We start from the raw sequence: 20,637 nt of genomic DNA on the forward strand, positions 1-20,637 counted from the left end.
AAAAAAATGGTGTAGTTTGGGTAGGACAAACCCCAATGTAAAACGAGTCTGTCGAAATACAAACATGGAATCATATGCTAATATTACAAAGACATATGCTGACATGACGACATGAAGACACATGAATGTCTCGTGTACATGTCAATAATCCATGTATGTGAGGTTATATCGTTCACACACACACAAGAAATGATGGAGCTGTTTCAATCGTTTCTCTCAGCTTGGATAAATTCCTTGTCGGAAATATCAAACGTCACATTAAAGTGTGAGTGAGTGAGTTAACTTATTAGGCCGCATCAACATAGTTATGCAATCTTGCCCAGTTCAATATATTCACCAATCATATCACGTGATGTGCCGTCAAGTGTTTCATACGTTCGTTGTTCTGTTGGCTCGTATATATCTCGACCTGTCATTTCAGCCACTTCTAAAACATCTAAAACAGGCAAACCGACGGTACCATGGTGGAATGAGGAAATAGAACAGACTAGACGACAACGTAAATCAGCCTTCAATAAAGCAAAACGCGACTACAAATATTTAAACATAGCTCACGAACTAAACCACCAGGTTCAAAAACTAGTCCAAATAGCCAAAAGTAGAGACTGGAAAAAACTCCCCCTAAAACTACTCCAGGCACTACTCAAACTATACAATCTCATCTACCTAAACGGACAGGTTCCTACTCCCTGGAAACAGGCCCTAGTCATACCAATCCCTAAACCTAATAAACCAGCTAATCAATCTAACTCATATAGACCAATATCCCTAACTTCAAACTTATGTAAAGTAATGGAATCAATGGCTAAAAGTAGATTACAACATTACTTAACCCAAAATAACATCATAAACCCAGATCAAAGTGGTTTCACTCCTGGCCGCTCAACCCTAGATAACCTCGCCCGACTAGAACAAGATATTAAGACAGGACAACTAAATAAATAATATACCACAGGCATCTTCTTAGACTTCTCTAAAGCTTTCGACATGGTAGGGCACGATGGGCTAATACAAAAACTTTAAAAAATCGGACTCAAAGGTCAGATAATAAACTACATCCAGGACTTCCTAAACAATCCTAAAATAACCGTGGGTATAGACCAAACTCTATCGGACCAATGTCCCCTAGAAAATGGCACTCCACAGGGCAGTATCCTCAGCCCCGCCCTCTTCAATATAATGATGAAAAACGATCTATTCAAGGGTCCATCCCCTAAAGTAAACACATCAAAATTCGCGGATGATGGAGCCATCTGGATCCGCACTAAAAGCATGAAAATGGTCCAAAATTTACTCCAAAAATCTCTTAATAAAATACAACAATGGGCTGACAAATGGGGCTTCTCCCTTAAGTCAGAAAAAACAACAGGAATAGTATTCAAACATAAAAACATGAAACCCGCCTCCCCAATCCTTCAGCTAAACAACCAAACAATCAAATTTCAAAAACAAACCAAATTCTTAGGACTTACTTTCGATCAACATCTCACCTGGGATGCTCACATCCAAAACCTAACAACTAAATGCAGTAAAGACCTAAACACCCTAAGATGCCTAACTGGCTCTAACTGGGGAGCCTCCAAAGATACCCTCCTCTCTCTCTACATATCACTAATTAGATCAAAACTAGACTACGGCTGCGCCATATACAACACCCGAAACAACTTTCTATCTAAAAAACTTGACTCAATACAATTTCAGGCTCTCAAACTAATTACACGCACCCAACATGGCACCTCCTACACCTCGCTTCAGGCCTTAACAGGAGAAATGCCACTAAGTCTACGCAGGGAACAGCTAAGCTTAAATTTCTGGGCTGCGTCCCAATAAAACCCTTTCATCCAAAACTTAATAAACCAAAACATCAGCCCCAAAAACCAAGCTCTAGCTCGTGAACACCCCTTACTTACCCCAATATCCCAAAGAATAACAAACTACCTAAATGAACACCAAATTAAAAATCTTAAACAAAACTGCAAACAATCAAATATCTTCACCCCTAAACTTAAAATACCCAAAATAGACACAACACTAGCTGGCCAAATAAATAAACAAACCGACCCAAACATAGCTAAAACTACCACACTAGCATACATACACGAAAATTGGCCAAATTGGTGTCACATTTATACGGAGGGATCCTCAGATCCGACCTCCAAACACACAGGTTTCGGAGTCCATACCACTAAACCAACTAAAACCACACAATCCTTCCGACTCCCAAACAACCCCATCAATATTCACGGCAGAACTAATGGGCATGGCCTCAGCCCTCCATAATCAAGAATCCAAAAACCACAAAAAAAATTCTAATACTTACCGACTCCCTGAGTGGACTGCAAGCCCTCCAAAACAAAAATACCAAAAACCGACCTAAATTAATAAATCAAATACTTAAAAGCTCCAACGACCTAACTAAGGCAGGCAAACAAATGACCTTCTTGTGGATACCCGCCCACGTAGGAATATACGGTAATGAAAACGCCGATAAAGAAGTTAAACTATCCCTCAAAATCCCAGAAATAAGCTTGAACTTACCCATCTCAAAATCAGAAATTAAAAGTGTAAGCAAGCAAAAAATCACAAAAAATGGCATAACCTATATCTAAACTCAAATAGCCAAATCAAAAAAGTGCTCAGCAAACCACTAACCAAACCAAACATTCTCCATCCATAAACAAAAATCGACAGAGTAATCACTAAACTCCAAACTGGACACACCAACCTAAATAACCACCTAAAAAAAATTAAAAAACACACTACAGGTAACTGCCCACACTGCAAACAACCAGAAACCCCAGAACACGCACTCATCCACTGCACACACTACCTAACACATCGAACCGCATTACAAACCACCCTCAATCTAAACAAGGCTCTCACTCTAGAAGCAATACTAAACCCACAAAATAAACTAGAAAACTTCAAGGCCTTAGGCGTATTCTTAATAAAAACGGAAGTTATAAAACGCATCTAAAAACACAATAACCTACCAAATCAAAATCACATAAACAAACAAACATCCACCATACCCAGCTCCCTTAGTTCTCCTCCCCAACCCCATCGGCATCTATTCCAAATCTCAAAATTCCTAAATTCTACATAAGCAACCCCTAAAGCCCCCTCTTGGGTTGCACAGACCACTTTCGCCTCTTTCGGAAACACATTAAATGGCCTGGCCGGGCCCGTGTGCGAAATACGCATCAGTCGGAAAGCGCACGTTAAATCACCAAAGTAAGTAAATAAGTAAGTCAGCCACTTCAGCAGCTGCCCCACCCTCCAGATCTGGCTTCTCTGTGTTCAGTGTGCAATATGTCTCTCCAGGTCCCTGGATTTCACGTGACATGACGCTGCGGCCATCGTATGTTCGGTCTTCAAGTTGAGTTTCGTCGGTGTTTCATGATTGTTTTGTTTTAACCTTTGACAGATGACTTGTGTTGTAGTAATCATGGGAATCAGATTCCTGCAGTTATGGTCTGAAAATAGGGATATATGAAACATCAGGAATAAAATCTTTACGTTAATTCATGGCTCTAAAATCCAATCCATATGATGAGTAGCAAATAGTTTTATTACATTACTTGCTATGTGTTTTGAAAAACATGATGTACTGGAAGTGTAATCAATTGTTCAATTTGATTGGGCCAGAGATTAAGTACCTTTGTCTCCTTCTCCAGCAAACAACACCGACGGCAGCCCCTGCAGCTACCAAGATAACAATTGCTGTCACTGCATGTATAAGTATTTCCTCATCCCCGACTGGGTTGTTTTGCTGAGGTGAAGATGCTGGAAAAGAAGTTATACTTGTAATGTGGTGATGACAGATTGGTCAATGGAGACTAATATACTGTGTTATCACACGTTTGAATATGATCACTTTTGCAGATACTATTTTTTCTTTTGATTAAAGATCAATCATATATGTCACAACACTTATATTCTTAATGCCTGTCTTATATTCAATCTCTTTGTGAACGGTTGCAGCAGGTAATCCCTTCTTGAAGACACCTTCCGAACCTTCTGACGCATTTCAATCATCACATTTAAAGGATCAATCAGGTTTGTATTCAACGTAGATGTTTTGAACGTAGATTTGGTGGAAAGTATTTGTGATCAGCCAAATAGTTTCAGCGGGTTGAAAGAGCGAATTCACGTTTAAAGATCATGTACCCAGACCATAATTGTCACCATTATACTTACACCACTCCACTGAGACGCAATACAACAACGTAGGCATATATCCTGAAAGCTTAATTCAAACTGACATCCCCAGTGAAAATGACGCGACCTTTGTAATGTATGTATGACGCCATAAAGGTCTACAGATGGAAAACCTAGCATTTTGACAAGGTGGACATGACGTTAAAGTACGTGAAAGAGTATTGCCAAAAGCCATGCCATGTTGATGTTACTTAATTTTGCAATACACTCTCAATATTGAGATATATTGACACACTTCTGTAAATAATGTGTGAACTGGACTATTTAGCAACGTTGATGAAAGTAAAATCAGTATTTGAAGTCATGAAACGGACGGGTTTGCGTAAGAGGTGCTTCTAAATAAATATCATTTTTTATCAGTATTTCGATCAACATAGAAAACACTGACTGTCCAGTCAGAATACGGCATTATAAAATGTCAAGGTAGAATATTGTGGAAGCCCTTTTACTTGTCGTTTTATTGCAATTTAGAGGTCCCGTGCAAAGAAATTTTAGCTAGTAACATATAGGTTCCCTTCTGTTTTACTCCAAGATTTACGTGTATCACATCCACTGTACCTCCGTACCAGTTGGCACCCCGGCACGGTGCCGTTACATCGCGACATGCACGGTGTTCACCGTGGGTCGTTCTAGCTTCAGAATTTACTCATTGCCAGTAAATCTAAAGAAATATGTTCTGTTCCAAAATTTGCAAAGCGCTTTGAACAGCGTGGTTGAGAGACTAAGGATCACGGTCATACAGACTCCAACTTTCATTTCGTTCATAGCACATGAACGTTACAGTTGATTGACAGAATAAAACTTGACTCATGTTTTCAACAATCTAGGTTTACGTATAATATGTATATAAATACATTTCAAATGTACCGTGAAGTGATTGCTAAGCTGCTTACTTTATAACGTTCTAAAATGCATTATTTCAGCAATGAACACAAACAATGGTTGTTATTGTAATAGCCAGATTTACCAATACATCGTAAAACCAAGATACGCTCATCCTAATCTGAAGATACCTAATACGTGTGTTTATGAACCTGACAGTTGGTACCTGCAATCTGTGATGCTGACCTTTACGCCGGGGTCGCATGTATCCTTCAACACAGCCAGAGAAATACTCACCTGCACATTTGTTACACATCCCCGATGCTTGAGAATATGTATGGTCATCATGGCTATCCAAAAATATGTCCTTATTGAACCAATGGTGTTTGTACCTGTACAGTCCGCTCCTGTCCACCCTGCCTCACACCTGGTGTCACAGCGCCCTGTTGAGTTACAGGAAGAGTTCCCCTCACAGTGTCTGGAGGCACAGGTCTTGATACAATCAGGCCCGTAGTGCTGGCTGTCACAGGCTAATAACATAAAAGCAAATCACTTGTTCAACAATCAGGAGATAAATACTTCATTTTGTGTGATGTGATGTGACTATTCCAAGTGCCTCTTTACTATTTGAAATATGTTTCAAGTAGCACAATACAAGTTTGTTATATACCTGTAGATTCAGGTTGTGTCCGACCTGCCTTACATCCACATAGTGCCCTGTTGTGTTACAGGATGGGTTCCCATACAATGTCTGGAGATACAGGTCTTGATACAATTATCTCCATAATGCTGACTGTGTACTATCGATATGCACTGCATTCATCACTACAGACCAAATCCTCTTGGAATTGGCTTACAGAATCATACCTGTACAGTCGTTTAGTGTCCACCATGTCTGACATCCCCTGTCACAATGCCCAGTTGTGTTACAGGAAGAGTGTCCCACACAGTGTCTGGAGGCACATGTCTTGACACAGTTTGGCCCATAACGATGAGGTTCACAAGCTGCAACATGAACAAATATGTATACAATCATTATTTTGAATTGACATCTTTAATTTATTTATTAAAATTAAATAATGCACTAATTGATTGACAGTTTCTCTCAGGACATAGCAAGCTGCAATTATGTCCATACATGTAGGTCCCAGGGTAACAGTCTGTAAAATTATAGTGATATCGTCATATGTGCAAAGTTGGATCTTGATTGACCTAAGATGTACATCCCGAAGGTGACGTGTGTGCATATGTACACAAACTACACGTTCAGCTTTCTGTACACAGTAATCTACGTGACAATGCAACGTTTAAGCATGTGTATCTGTCTATTTATACAGAAGAGTGATGATGGTGTACCTTGTTTACAGTCGACCCCTGTCCACCCAGGAAGACATCCAGTGTCACATGACCCTTTATGCCGGTCACATGACGACGGAGCAGCAGCACATTTTCCACATGTCTCGTTACAGTTGACGCCATAACGGTCCTTATCACACGCTAGAAATGAAAGGTATCGTACGTTTTCAGCGTGTGTTGATCAGAATCATTCGGAACATGAGGTAAATGGTTATCATTATACATTTTATTATTAAGACATAGGTATTCAAGTTTACATCATTTTTCTCATACAAGAAATATATTCATATTACAGCAATAATGTTGTTAGTTCCTTACCAGTAGAACAGTTTTGTCCTTGCCACCCTGGTCTTCAGTCACCAGCACAGATCCCACTGAATCTGTCACAGGGCCCGTCAGAACAATGGCAGAAATGGTTGCAAAGTTCGCCAAAGGTTCCGTGACTGCAGACTTAAAACAGCATTGGCGTTGTTCATGTCTCTGCCTTAAACATTTGGTAGTTAAGACATAAGAACTGTACGTTGATTGTTGAAATTACAGATGTTATTATGAATGTAAAGAGATCTGAAAGTCATAGATGTTTTCACTTTGATGAAACACATAAACCCTAGAATGCCCCTGACCATAATCAGGCGATCAGAGGATGAATTATGCACAGTGAGCTGTGGAATATTGACCCAACTGACGACTCCTGGCATCCGGGCATCAAGAGCTTGAATACTAGTATTTCAAAAATCTTATGCGTGTTACAAGTATTAGTCTATTTATGTAACATGGGTTCTTTCTACGAAGGAACAATGTCTTTAGCAACACATCACAGAGGGGCAAACGAATCTCAAAATATCCTGTTGCATAACACTGCCTCCTGATTAAACAGTCATGGTGGAATGGCATATCTGATTCAAAGATAGATCAACAAAACAAACAAATGTTTATCAATACCAAATATTTCCACCTCACACAGATTTAGTGTCTCTGTGCTGTGTGTGATGGTGAAGTATCTCCCTGTGCCGTCACACGTCACGTCGTACACGCTGTTGTCTGTTTCAGCTGTGTCAGAGGGGAAGGTGTAGCAGGTGACGCCGGGTATGGAGCTGCTGGAATTACTCAGGGAGAGAACAGCGGTTTGGAGTCTGTCAATAGCTGAAATGGTGATCATTATAAGGCGACAAAAAATCATAAAACATATCTGATAAAAGTCGTTTGTGCGATTCCGACTATATCATAAGCATGTATGTAAGACATAGTTGTCCCCTTTTAAGAAATTATGTTCTCAGTTTATATATCCTGTGTATGATATGTTAGTAAAAACTATGTGCCTTTCATATCTCATCAAAACTAGCAAGATTTTTGTGATGATTTGAGTGATGAAGCATTCACACCAACGAACACACACCAAGCATTTGTGAAAACTGTGATAGCATATTGTTGATATTATGTCTTGCATCCAGTTTATGTAGAATTCAGGAACGCCATAGCTTTGTGCGTAAATAAAAATGGTCAATGCAAGGGAATAACCAGTTTAGATTAATGCTTAACAGATTCAATTTGGCGGAAAGGGCAAAATAGCTGTAAAAATAATGATTATATCAATGGAGCGCTGAAAATACGTGGTGACACTAAATGTTCAAAATACATCGTACTCTGGTTCTTCCATTCCACAGAGGAGATTCTGAATCATCAATAAGAATATAGTAATTCTTTGAGGCAAATATTAAGGGAGACAGCTATTGTTTGACAAATGTAAATTCAAAGGGGAACTTGAACTGCAACGTGTAAATTTCGGGGAATTGTGTTCTTATTCCGTTTGACTTTAGTCATGAATAATTAAAATATGACAAACGAGGGGACACAATATCCATGTAGGTGCTAATATTCAAATAGACGCCCACTAACAAGGTTCCTATCAGAGTCTTCAGGATGATGCAGAGTAATTCCCTGAAATGGAATAGTTCGTTAGCCTGTTTTAGGTAAGGTACTAACATATTAAAGGAATAACAAACTGGTCGAATATTTCAGGTAATCCTGTTCCACAGGTAATCCAGACATAATAATAAGCCGGCGCCCGAAGTACAATGCATAAAGATGCCCTAAAAAGTAAGATGCACATGTGATTTTATTATGCCTCAAAATGAGATTGACCAATCAGAGAGCAGAACTAATGACCGGGCATGAGCCCGTATACCGTCAGTAAAATACCAAGATGGATGTTTCTGGCCTAATATGAGACCGTATCCCGTCAGATACAGCCATCTTGGATTTTCCAACACCCACTTCACATATTTCACATGAACATTCTGGTACAGAATTTCTTTATTGGACACTTTTTTGTATTTTAATATTATCAAGTTTGATGTGGAAGGACATTAATATTTTTTTATCACTTTCTTGACTTTATTGATAAAGATTATAGTTAAAATTACCAACAAGGTTGTGTATGTGTGTGTGTGTGTGTGTGTGTGTGTGTGTGTGTGCGTGCGTGCGTGCGTGTGTATGTATTTTTCTGCTAACCAAATATGACACCGTATACGCCAACTAAAGACACCATAACTAATAATATGTATTAAATGTTGAAAATGATATTGAACAAAAATACCAAAAACGAAGTAGTCGCTTTATCATGCCATGAAGATGATCGAAATATTTGCAAACCAAACAACCACTCACCAAATTACCACATATGAAATCTACATTTGCTACGATATCCTGATGCAGGTGTTATGAAATAGAGTATCTTCATTGCATCTTGCATATATGGGTCTGGAGTTCTGTTCTGTAAATATGTTTACCTAAATATACATGTCAGTACATGAAACCTCTCTACAGTCCAAATATATCACATACATACATCCTGCCCGGTGGTTATTTTTGATCAGCATGAACTAACATGTTTTGTGACGCTTCCACCAATATCCCAATAAATCAAATAACATTGTCCGAACTGATACATACAATGCCGTCGGTTGTATATCCTGACGTCGTGTATCCTGTACGGCTGTCCCAGGTCAACTGTCCACACACTTGGCCGTCCTAGCAGGGAAGCGTGGAAGCAGGAGAAGTGAGAATAATCCTGGTCCTGGTTCCCATCTACAACCTTGTCTGCAGACCACGAAGGTAAATAGAGTCCAGAAGGAGTTGTCGCTGATTTTCCTTTCGCAATGTTTTCTGTTTGGATATATATATTTTCAAAGACATGTCACACAAAGACTTGACCTGACCAGAATGGTTTATATTGTTCAGTAGGAGATGAATCTTTCTGGTGAGGCCCATGTTATGCATAATAAAGACAATGTTTATTCGGTTTGCCTGAGCTGATGTCTCGTTTTAATAATATTGGACATAAAACTATGATTAAAAGTGATCTTCATAGAAACGAATGTGACATTTCCCCCATTTTGTGCGAGAAGCAGGATTTACGTATGCAAAGTTTCAACATTTAAATGTTTAAACGACCTAATATGAGGGAAAGTAAATGCTGAAACTTCGATGGAATTTGATCTTGATAGATCGTGTAGGACAGCATGAAATATTCAGTTTCAAACTTTCTGGAATATGGAATTCTGTGATGACCCTCCCAACATTATTGGATGGATTATAAAGATATATAACTACAGGTAACTTACTAAATGGTTCCGTAATGGGTAGGTGTGTCACAGTGAGTGAGTGAGTATGGTTTTACACCGATTATAGCAAGTCTCAAGCAATATCACGACGGGGGACACCAGAAACGGTCTTCACAAATTGTACCCAATGCGGAATTCGACCCCGGGGCTTCGACGTGATGAGCGAACGCTTTAACCACAAGGCTACTCCGCCTCCCGGATGTGTAACAATCTGATTGGATGAAACAATAGGATTCAAAGCCTGGGAATCTTCTCGACTTTCCATTGGTGCCAAATTTTAAATTGCGTTTGGCATTAATCATAGAATTTCTTTGATTAAAAGTCAAACAAACGTCTTGGAGAGTGTATACAGCATTCTGTTAACCTTGAGGCTTCAGTTGTCATTCACTGCATCATAACTTCATCATAACGTCATGGCATACCAGAGTGACGACATGTATGTCTCACAGCTGTTGGAGTACCCGTCGAAAGAGAATATTATGGAAATCAACGATAACTTTTATATTTACCGTGTTGATAAACATTATGTGCTCTCATATTTTAGGTGTCATTGAGGATCAAATGCTCAGCAGTTGGAACATTTAAAACCTTCTTTCATTAAAGCCATTAAACTAACACATAAAAATATATAACGTCAACTCCAGAGGCTTGCCTCGATCCTCCGCATGGCGCAAAAGGCAACACATCGGTGACAACTACACGAACGGATCACTGAAAATTAGTGATGACACCAGGAGTTCACGAAAAGGGAAATCATGTCCTGCGCTACTGGTAGCACCTGCCACTCACACAATTTGCATAACATGTAAGTAAACTAACCAGAAACAAATATATGATTCTTTTCAATATCGGAAATGTCATTAGCCATGTCTTGTGTTTATTGTGCATCAAAAACAACGATGATAATTCCACCTTATAGACTGAAAAGTAAATCTACCATATTAGTGTAATATGTCACCATAAGAGTACATGCAGTTTTAATGTCATGACGCAAAAATATGTATTGCGAAATTATGAAAGACAGTCAAATCTGAAATGAAATAGTCAGATATCAACAATTTAGCCTATTTGGGAGATTAGGTTGAATCAGTCATATTTCAATATGTATTATATTCATATTCATACTAACCGAAGAGGGCTGTTGTAATATTCGTGTACGTGATAGTGAGTGAGCGAGGGATAATGATGTTGCGCTGCTTTAAGAATTATTCATTCTCACAATTAAGGGGACCTCATAAATGCGTTTCGGACATTGCACTTACCCGGGCCTTCAGCGTTAGGGGCCAACATTGTACCCACAACAGGCAGCCCGACTGTCGTCAATATATTTATGCCTAAACACAGCTAAAGTAATAAAGTTTGGGGATTAACGTCGCACGCAAGATTATTGCACTTATATAGCAACGTGTATGCACGTGCGTGTGTGTCTGCTTGAACTAGTCCGGACAAATGCCGATTTTATAGTGCTGGCCCACTGAGATACAATGTCGGCAGTTTAACAAGAATACCCCAATTCAGACACAGTATACTGACTCCGAGCCGACCAGTTCTTGTTTTAGCCCCTCAATGACCAGCGCCAGACAGGGGGACAACAAGTACCATCTTTTAACGTCTTTTGGTATGACGCGGTCATGGATCGAACTCAGCACCTTCCGTTCTCTGGACGAAGACCTTACCGTTAGATCACTGAGGCGGTACTAATAAAGCAGAATGTTTTAAAATAGGTATTGTAAGTATGTGGCTGCTCATAGAGAATAAGGGCACTTTCTGTTTTTGTTTCCAAATCAATTTCATTTTAAATCACACCTTTCTGGCAGTTAGATCCATTTCCTCCCATCCAACCAGACTCACAGTCACCTCCACAAACTCCTGTTGTCTGGTCACAGGAGTCTCCACAGTGACAGGAGTAGAAGCAGGAGTCTCCGAACTTTCCTGTTGGACAGGAACCTGTAAAACACACACAGAGGTGAAATACATCAAATATAGACAGCAGCAGATGCATACATTTGAGTAGAGAATTTAAAACTATCTGCATTACAACACGCGCAGGCAGGCACACATATATTTTTAAAAAAGAAACGCAAAGCCAGATTAGTGTGAGGTACGAGGAACCGTACAAGGTATTGAGCCAAAATGTTATGGAGAGAACACTTGGTGATTGTAGTCATCTCAGTTATCGGTACATAGAAAAAGTCCAAGGTGAAGGTCGGCTACCATCAATTACGCGTATGTTTCCCGTTGGAATCGATAGCGACCTGGAAGCAGAGTGGAAACAGAAGTTTTGGTGCACATCCTGGTTAGAGTTCTCATCAACAGCTTTGTCTGCAGACCAGGCAGATGACCACAGTCGAGGAGGGGATGAGGCGTGTGTTCGCTTTTGATATCAACACAACATTTCACTCAAGTAATGAACACAAGTAGTGTTCAGAATAGACATTACACTGTACGAGGCATATATATTTCTTCAAAATCAAACCATACATTAAAACGCATCGATGCCTAAAATGGTATTTATATTACTTGTAACAGTAACATGTTGTATTGATATGTTGACAGAAAAGGGATCATCCAGAATATGACACTGCAAACACGAAAACGTCGTTTTTTCCCGTATATGGTCATTTGACGGGAAAACGACGTTATTTGGACGTTTTCAAACCATCGTTTTCCCGTCCAAATAACGTCGTTATTTGACATCGGAATTTACTGGGAGAGAACGATACCGTTAAGCTCCTCCCTTTCTTGATTGACACACACACAAACACACAAACACACACACACAAACACACAAACACACACAAACAAACAAACAAACAAACAACGGACCTAAATAACCTGGACAGGAAATACTGCTGATAGCCTCTGGTCAACTCAGCCGCGCTACTGCAGAATGTTCGTCTAACTCTGCAGGGGGCGTTCTCAGTGGCTTCAAACGCGCTGAAATGTTTTCGCCTTGCATCCAAGATGGTGGACAAGTGAAATCGTATGAAATGTGGCTATTTTAGGTCGCTATCTCCTTTTTGATTACCCAATAAAGTCAAGTCATAGTTACACGGCTGTGAAGAAGCTTACAACTTTATAACACTTATTCCTCTCATTCCAATAGAGCTATTCGTGTTCACATAAAGTTGTAGTTATTATGTCACTGTTTTTTTTCTTTAAAAATATATTACATGTTCATCAATGACAATTGAGATGAACATTCAATTTCCGATACAAGTAAATGAATGTTTCCTTATGTGTATCAGTTCTTAATGCCCTTCAAAGCCTCAAATCTAGCTGTGATCTTTATTCATACTTTAGATATTCGTAATGGAGATCTGTAAGTGAAGTTTATCGTAATCTTCCGCAACTCTCACCTCCTGACCAGTTGACCTGCTTAGTGCATTCTGATGCCATTGTAAAATTCCAGGCTGCCCCTCTTTCTGTGATGTTTTGACGGATGAAATCTATTGCGTTTTAATAATCTCTGTTTGCTGATATTTAATACGTACATGTTGTAAAATATTTACGATATTTTAAACGTGTAATTCGATGAATATGCAATGCAATGTGAACATAAGTGCGGATGCACGAAGGCGGTTAAAGTCATAGTTATAGTGCGATGGATGTAGGGGAATGGTAGGAGGGTGTATGTATGTAAGCACGAATACCGATACATGAGGGCGGATATAGTTACAGTTCGATGGATGTTGGGGAATGGTGGGAGGATGGATTATGTATGAAAGCATGCGCATGGATCCATGATGGCTGACGTAGACATAATGGTGGGGAAAGAAGAATGTGATGTGTGTGTGCGTGCGTGCATGCGTGCATGCGTGCATGCGTTTTTATACGAGGGTTGGCGAACATGTTGTGAGATTAATGTGTGAGTAAGTTAAGTGGTTGAGGATGTGGCAGGTATGAGTATTGATACATGCAGACTTTGGGTTGGGGGACTGGGTGTGCCTGTACTGAGGTCTCACTCACTTATAGTGTTTTCTTTCACTCAAATACTGTTTCATGCATTTTAATGACTGAAACTGTAGTGACTCAAAGCTCGGGCGTTCTACATATCTACCCGAACTACGTTGCCATTCCATTTTTATGCTGTACATTTCTTCTTCTTCCTCACACACACACACACACACACACACACACACACACACACACACACACACACACACACACACACACACACACACACACACACTCACACACACACTCACACACACACGTACACACACTCACACACACACATATACACACACACATTAATTGTTTTATTAAATGTATCCTCGAGAGTCAGTATGAAACTAGAAACAGCTGCCTTTGTTCTGTAAATATCACCAAGTTTCAGCTTCCGCCTCTTCGTTTGTGGAGTGAGGTTTCACATTTGTAAAACGATCTCTCTTATCTGTCTGTACCATCAACTTAACTGCCCTCACCCCCCTCATTTTCCCGTCCCATATTGCCAAGCAGGTGACCCACAAGGAGGAATACCGCCCTCCCTCAGTCCAGTTATACTGTGCCTAGCACAAAATGTTAGGAATACGTAGCCTTGCTGTGGGCAAACATTTTGTAACAATTTGGCAAACTTTGATATGTAAACAGCAAATATAATTCAGTTTTATTTCAAAAAAAAAGGGAAAAATCGGATCCTACTTATTTTGTGGATACCATAACAATAAACCAATATATTTGTGTATGTTATTGCTACATGATTGGTTATGACACGGATACGTCATGATAAAGCAATGAGAAATTGACATTTGATGATATAAGATAGCTACGCGATCGCAAAGAACAAAGAAGGAAGCAATATTTATTTCACGATAAAACATTGTTCTATCATGACGTCATTTATGGAAATTCGAACATGCACTCGCAACTTGAAAACGTCGTAAATTTGACCTTATTTTTGAGAGGTATGTGTCTAGTGAGTTGTTTCGAATAAATGTTGCTGGAGAAGGTAAATAAACGCAGTGCCCGAACAATCGAATCCAAAGTGAGAGTGATATGACAATCGGTTTTGGGAGAAAAGGTACAGATAATCGACGAGAATATGCGGGAAAGACCAAACTCAAATCCTAAAATGGATTTATCTAGCATAGCCGCTTTCGGATTCTATTCAAGGAGTCATCATTATTTAAGTACGGGTAAATATTTTTAAGCGTGTATTTTTTCCTAATTTAACACCCTCAAAGAGGCTGTAAGTAATGTTGATATCTCATATAGAAATAAACGAGTCGTGGTCGTTGTTTATCGTACAATAAACAACTCTCACTCGTCGTTTGTTTCTTAATTACCTGACCATTTACACTAACATTATATCTGTTCATGTTTATCAGTCAACAAAAGCGACATTAGCATTTCCATTATCATGAGAAACCCTTGCCAAAAGTAGCGCCAACTGCACGATTACGACAACATCAGGAGCATGTTTCATGATTCATCATAATAAATGATGACACTTGGTGCTCGCAAAAACGCGAGCTCATTCCGATCCCGCCACAAACACATGCAAAGGCAAGCCAGTTGTTCACCCGAAAAGGCAGTTAATTGCATCAGACATCATTTTGGTCATTGCTTCGTCAAACCTGGAAATGCCATCTACATATCCAACGCAAAGCCCAAGCCAGGACCCAAATCCTTTAAACCCGGCCAAAGTTCTGTTAATTACATACATTTCCCCCTAACCTTAAGTAATCTATACTAGTTCTGAAGTAAATCGTATTTACCCGTATGAATCGTCTTATGTTATTTATTGCCGATAAACAGAATATGCACACTTTCTGAAAGTACTGTGTGATAAGTCACGCACCAAACATATACTCTCGATATAAATGTTGCTCTTACTTAAAAATGACAAGTGGGTTAACAAGATACGTATATTAAAGTGCCATGCTTTCCTGATGTGCTATCATTCTAATTTGAAATAATGACATAAATAGTTACCCCTCATCTTTCAATATTTTTCAAGGTTGGGTTAATCACAAACATATTTGAAAATATACAACAGCTAGACTTACTTATCTTTATACTTAAAGGCATCAGGTTTGTCTGTCATACAGACCCCGAAACAAATATGTCCAACACAGCCCAATATTTGGCAAAATGAAGAAAGTCTCTTGGCTCCTTGTTATTATATTTTATAACTATTGTTTACCAACTGTTTGTTTTCTGTAAAATATGTTCATTTCATAAATTAGATGTTATTCTAACATCAGGTCTGTGGTACGTTCACTGCATCAGCATTACATTAAAACGTAATTTACATATATAAATACATACAGAGGAAATTAGTAATTATCGTTTAAGGAAGAGTGCAGGACGACTTGCTTTATACATATATATGTGGACATATATGTATGGACAACTGGATGATATAGAAATACCTCCTTAAATATAGTGTTCGTAGATGACTGTAGAAAATGGAATAATTATTTGAGTAATCGGGTTAATACCACGTTTAGCAATATTCAGCCATATTGCGATATTGGTTTCCAACATAAAAGACGGACCAGGAAATTATGACTTGAATTTGGACCTTGCTTTCTGGTGTGATGTAATACCTCCCTTAGAAAAAGAGCTTAAAGCACAAATAAAAATCACGAGATGATACTGATGTATACATCTGGACATATATTTGCGAAGTATTACTACGTTAATTCATCAGTATATATGTATTTTGCATAAAAGGATATTGTAGGAACGACGCTGACATGCGCATATAATCTATTCACCAGTGCTGTAATATTTAATTCATTTCTTTTGACACATATCGACACGAGAAACTATATCTAAATTTAAAAGGAGCCCAAGTGGGATGGAAATTTCAGCCTGAACCTGTTGAACATCTAGGCTTGTTTCATTTTGGGCTATAGCATTGCCGTGTAAGGCCTGGCCGGAAGGGAACACCTATTTGCACCCATCAGATACCAATCACAACTTCTCTCTCCAAACGAAAACAAAATATGAAAAATGTCGGAAGTGTATCCTTCTAATTTTCTATTTAGATACATGTTTTAACTTTAAAGTAATTATATGGATCTCATGTATTATTGGTATCTGTGATGCTGGTACCGTTGTGTCGCCATTGTGTAGCTTTTGTGGAGTTATTATGAATATCAAATACATGTCTTGAAATATGGACTTGTAAAAGAACTCATCATTGAACCATATGCAGTCTAACCCATTTAATTGGCGTGTATGGACATATTATCAATCTACTTATACACACTTATTATGGACATATACAGAATTTCATTGTACCTTATTATTAAAAAAAATACCCGTGCAGATCCGGGTTAGAATAGGCCTTCAACAACCCATGCTTGTACGAAGGCGACTAACATGATCGGGTGGTTAGGCTCGCTGACTTGGTTGATGCATGTCATCGTATCCCAGTTGCGTAGATCGGTGCTCGTGGTGATAATAACTGGATTGTCTGGTCCAGACTGGATTATTTACGAACCACCGTCATATATCTGGTATATTGCTGAGTGCGGCGTTAAACAACAAACATTGAAACAAAATCTATTATTAAGCACCTTCCAACAATGAGAAATTAAACTTATATTTTCTATATATTCTGTTATATTTATAACATAATTTGATTCATAATTTAATTATTGCGTTGCTTTCTTCCCTGTCATTCAATGTTCAAACCCCTAAACTTTGAATATTTCATTTTTCACAAATGGCTACGTTAGTGAGTTGCCTAGATTTCTCGTTACCTACTCACACGAACAGATTAAAATAATTTGTTTTACTATCATATTTCTGTTTATCGAATTCATAATACGAAATTGATAATTCATTTATCACAGTATAGATCATATCCGTTTATATCACTATCTGATGATAAGGTTTTATTGCAGAAATTATAATTAATTCAAAATGTAGAAAGATACACAATTTGCCATTATTTGACTTTTAAAACAGTACAAAGTATAATATAATGGTCAGACTGCCTGTAACGGGTAGTATTTAAGAAAGAAATATTTGTCGATAAGTCCCATTTTTCAGATATGCCCTTCAGTAGTATTATTGTATATCTCCAGAGAGAGGTTTACATTGTAGTTCTCGTTTTTTGTGGATAATTCAAAAAGCAACATAGAAAATATATATGCTACCATGACGAAAGAATACATAGTATACATAACTCGCAATTCTCCAAAAGAGATTTCAAATCACAATTACATATCTGATATAAAGAGAGGTGGTAATGATTTAATCTCTATCCGATTACACTGATTAAGGCTGTCCCAGTTCTCCATGCGATACTGACGCCCGTTCGTCTCCCAGACCATAGAGAATAAATTTAAAAGGAATCCAGCTCAAGTCTAGAACGATTTGGCAAGCCTACATTTGCCTCAATTCTATCCATGAAAGTAAACATTAATAAGAAAAATATTGTTCTTGTCTGCTTCAGATTATATTTTGTACATACAGTACATATTTTTAACTAGGAAAATTGTACTGACACCGGCGCTGTCCCTATTGAAGCTATTTATAAGAATTTCGAATTGTCGTCCATTGTTCGATGTCAATACATCGATGACAAGTGAGGATATCATAAAGTAATCGTTGATGCCGCGCTACACTATAATGAAAATTATAATCAAGTTGACTGGTGTGTACATTACTACAGTGAACATGTATATGATCCTGCTCTATTAATCAAACGCCGTAATGTCAAATACTAATATAATATTGTGTGATGAATTTAACTGGATCAGTGGTAACATGTGATATTAATATTCCATCAATTTCTTTCCTGGTTTCAGTGTGAACCCTCGACACACACCCAAACACCCATCCAACCAATCGCCCAAGCAAATACTCACTCGTGGGCAAATCCAGGAAACTTAAGCTCGACACGAGGATCGGGACAACACGTAGTACCTTAAGTTGCAGCCACCTTTGTTCGAATAACCTTTGAGTACATATATCCTGCATTGCATTATCAAATGTATTTTATACCTTTCAAATGGTTTTATGAAAACATGTAGGCAGACTAAGCATTCAATTCATAGTTATCATGATAGTGTTTCGGGGTTTGTCTGCAACATGCCAGTGTTCTCTGGTGTCATCACACTGGTAACCATCTTCTGCCTGCATCACTTCCGGTCTTCCTTTCCGCGAACACCTGGTGTCATTACTATTTGAGCGTGATTCATAAACACATGCTCATGATATAGTCGGAATTGTACAATTGACTCTGCTTTATGCACAGAATTCTATTGGATAAGGAAAGGGTTTTGTCGCTTTTTTCGCACATCAATCTGGCAGCCTCAACCTGACACGCCCTTATATAAGTGAAATACTGTCACAGTGAAACTCACTCAATCTAACCGGCCATAGACACTCCAATACAGTGCAGTCTTGATATAGTGCAATCGCATTTAGATACCATGCATCACTTTGACTAGTCAAATGGTCAAATGAGGTCAAATGAGGTGAGGGGATTTTAACGGCACGTTCAAGATTATTTCACACATAGAGGAAGTGCATGCATAAGTCCAGACTTATGTCTTGTTAGTGCAATCTCATTAAGGTACTGTGCAGCACTTTGTACGTTTGACTCACACATTGTAGAGCCTCCGAGTCGGGCAGTCCTTACTTTACTCCCAACGCTGAGCCCCAGACAGGGTAACAGCAAGTGTAATCATTTAATGTCTTTGTTATGACACGTCTGGGTAATCGAACCATCGACCCCTTCGACCCCTTCCCCCTCTTCAGACACACTGGCGGTTTGTTCAACGGAAATGGAAGTAATCAAATTATATTACATGCATTTTCTGTTAGGCTTTGCAAAGATATCATTTCTGAAACACTGCGGATCACAATTTTCTACAACTTTAATCCCCTTTAAGCAAGCCATTAACTGTAATACCGTCGTGCTCAGTGTTGTTGACAGTGATTTTCTTGGCTAAAACTCTCGTGCAAGAATAATGCAAAATGAGGTAGTGACATTACAGTAATTGACCTAAAGATACAATGTATATCAAATAAGGAAGCATGATGTGTCACTCACCAATGATAACCTGTATCCAGCAAGCCGATGTGACCACGGTAGCAGTCAGTATCCACACCCCCGCCATGTTTGATAACCAGGAAGTTGTTTCCGCTTTACTGCATAGCTGGGACGCCTGACGTTGCCCGCTGTCAAAATATTCATTGACGAATTTAAGCTGGGGGCTGCTTACATACAATGTGAATACGTGAGATGCATGTGTGTCTTTGTCTCTCATCATTCAAGTAATCGTAGAGGAGGCTCAGAATTCGTATTCAAACAAACATTAAGTCTCATTTCCGTCAACTCGTCAAGAAAAGGATATTTTAGGTGGCCTCATTATATTCAGCTTTCAAAATATTTTGTAACTTAAAGTGCATTGTAATAGATAACGTGGACACGTTAATGGCCAAATCATAGTTTCTGATGGGATGTTATTCTTGGGTGTTCGATACACGATCCCCGCACATGTCGAGGTTTTTCATAAAGTAAGAAAAGTCTACTTTCCTCAGTTTATGAATTAGACATGATCATTGTTTTACATTAGTCGCATGAATGAGACACACAAACCACAGGTTATCTGTGTGTAGGAATCAGGCAGTATCCATCATTGTG

At 38.8% G+C, this 20,637-nt stretch overlaps 2 protein-coding genes across 3 annotated transcripts in view; both read right to left on the minus strand.

Annotated features, from left to right (window-relative positions):
• Positions 1 to 3,115: 3,115 nt before the first annotated feature.
• The window catches only part of LOC124134433 (multiple epidermal growth factor-like domains protein 10), a 66,985-nt gene continuing 49,463 nt past the window's right edge, over positions 3,116 to 20,637 (minus strand). The window contains exons 1-7 of one of the 2 annotated variants that reach the window (XR_007217968.1): positions 7,342 to 8,838; positions 6,718 to 6,849; positions 6,400 to 6,540; positions 5,911 to 6,048; positions 5,436 to 5,573; positions 3,660 to 3,786; positions 3,116 to 3,476 (exon numbers count right to left, since the gene is read on the minus strand). The gene's annotated coding sequence lies outside the window, so the exon portion shown is untranslated. Of the gene's footprint in view, positions 3,477 to 3,659; positions 3,787 to 5,435; positions 5,574 to 5,910; positions 6,049 to 6,399; positions 6,541 to 6,717; positions 6,850 to 7,341; positions 8,839 to 20,637 lie in introns of those variants that run through there. The other variant, XR_007217969.1, reaches the window with a different exon arrangement.
• LOC125372097 lies at positions 8,912 to 20,124 on the minus strand. Its single transcript, XM_048381092.1, has 3 exons — positions 20,044 to 20,124; positions 11,829 to 11,969; positions 8,912 to 9,564 (listed from the first exon to the last, which is right to left on the minus strand). Exons 1-3 carry the CDS (start codon positions 20,108 to 20,110, stop codon positions 9,272 to 9,274), a joined length of 501 nt encoding a protein of 166 aa, XP_048237049.1. The 5' UTR covers positions 20,111 to 20,124; the 3' UTR covers positions 8,912 to 9,271.

This window comes from Haliotis rufescens, unplaced genomic scaffold, assembly GCF_023055435.1.
Source record: "Haliotis rufescens isolate VD_foot unplaced genomic scaffold, xgHalRufe1.0.p SCAF_35, whole genome shotgun sequence".
NCBI classification, from domain to species: domain Eukaryota; kingdom Metazoa; phylum Mollusca; class Gastropoda; order Lepetellida; family Haliotidae; genus Haliotis; species Haliotis rufescens.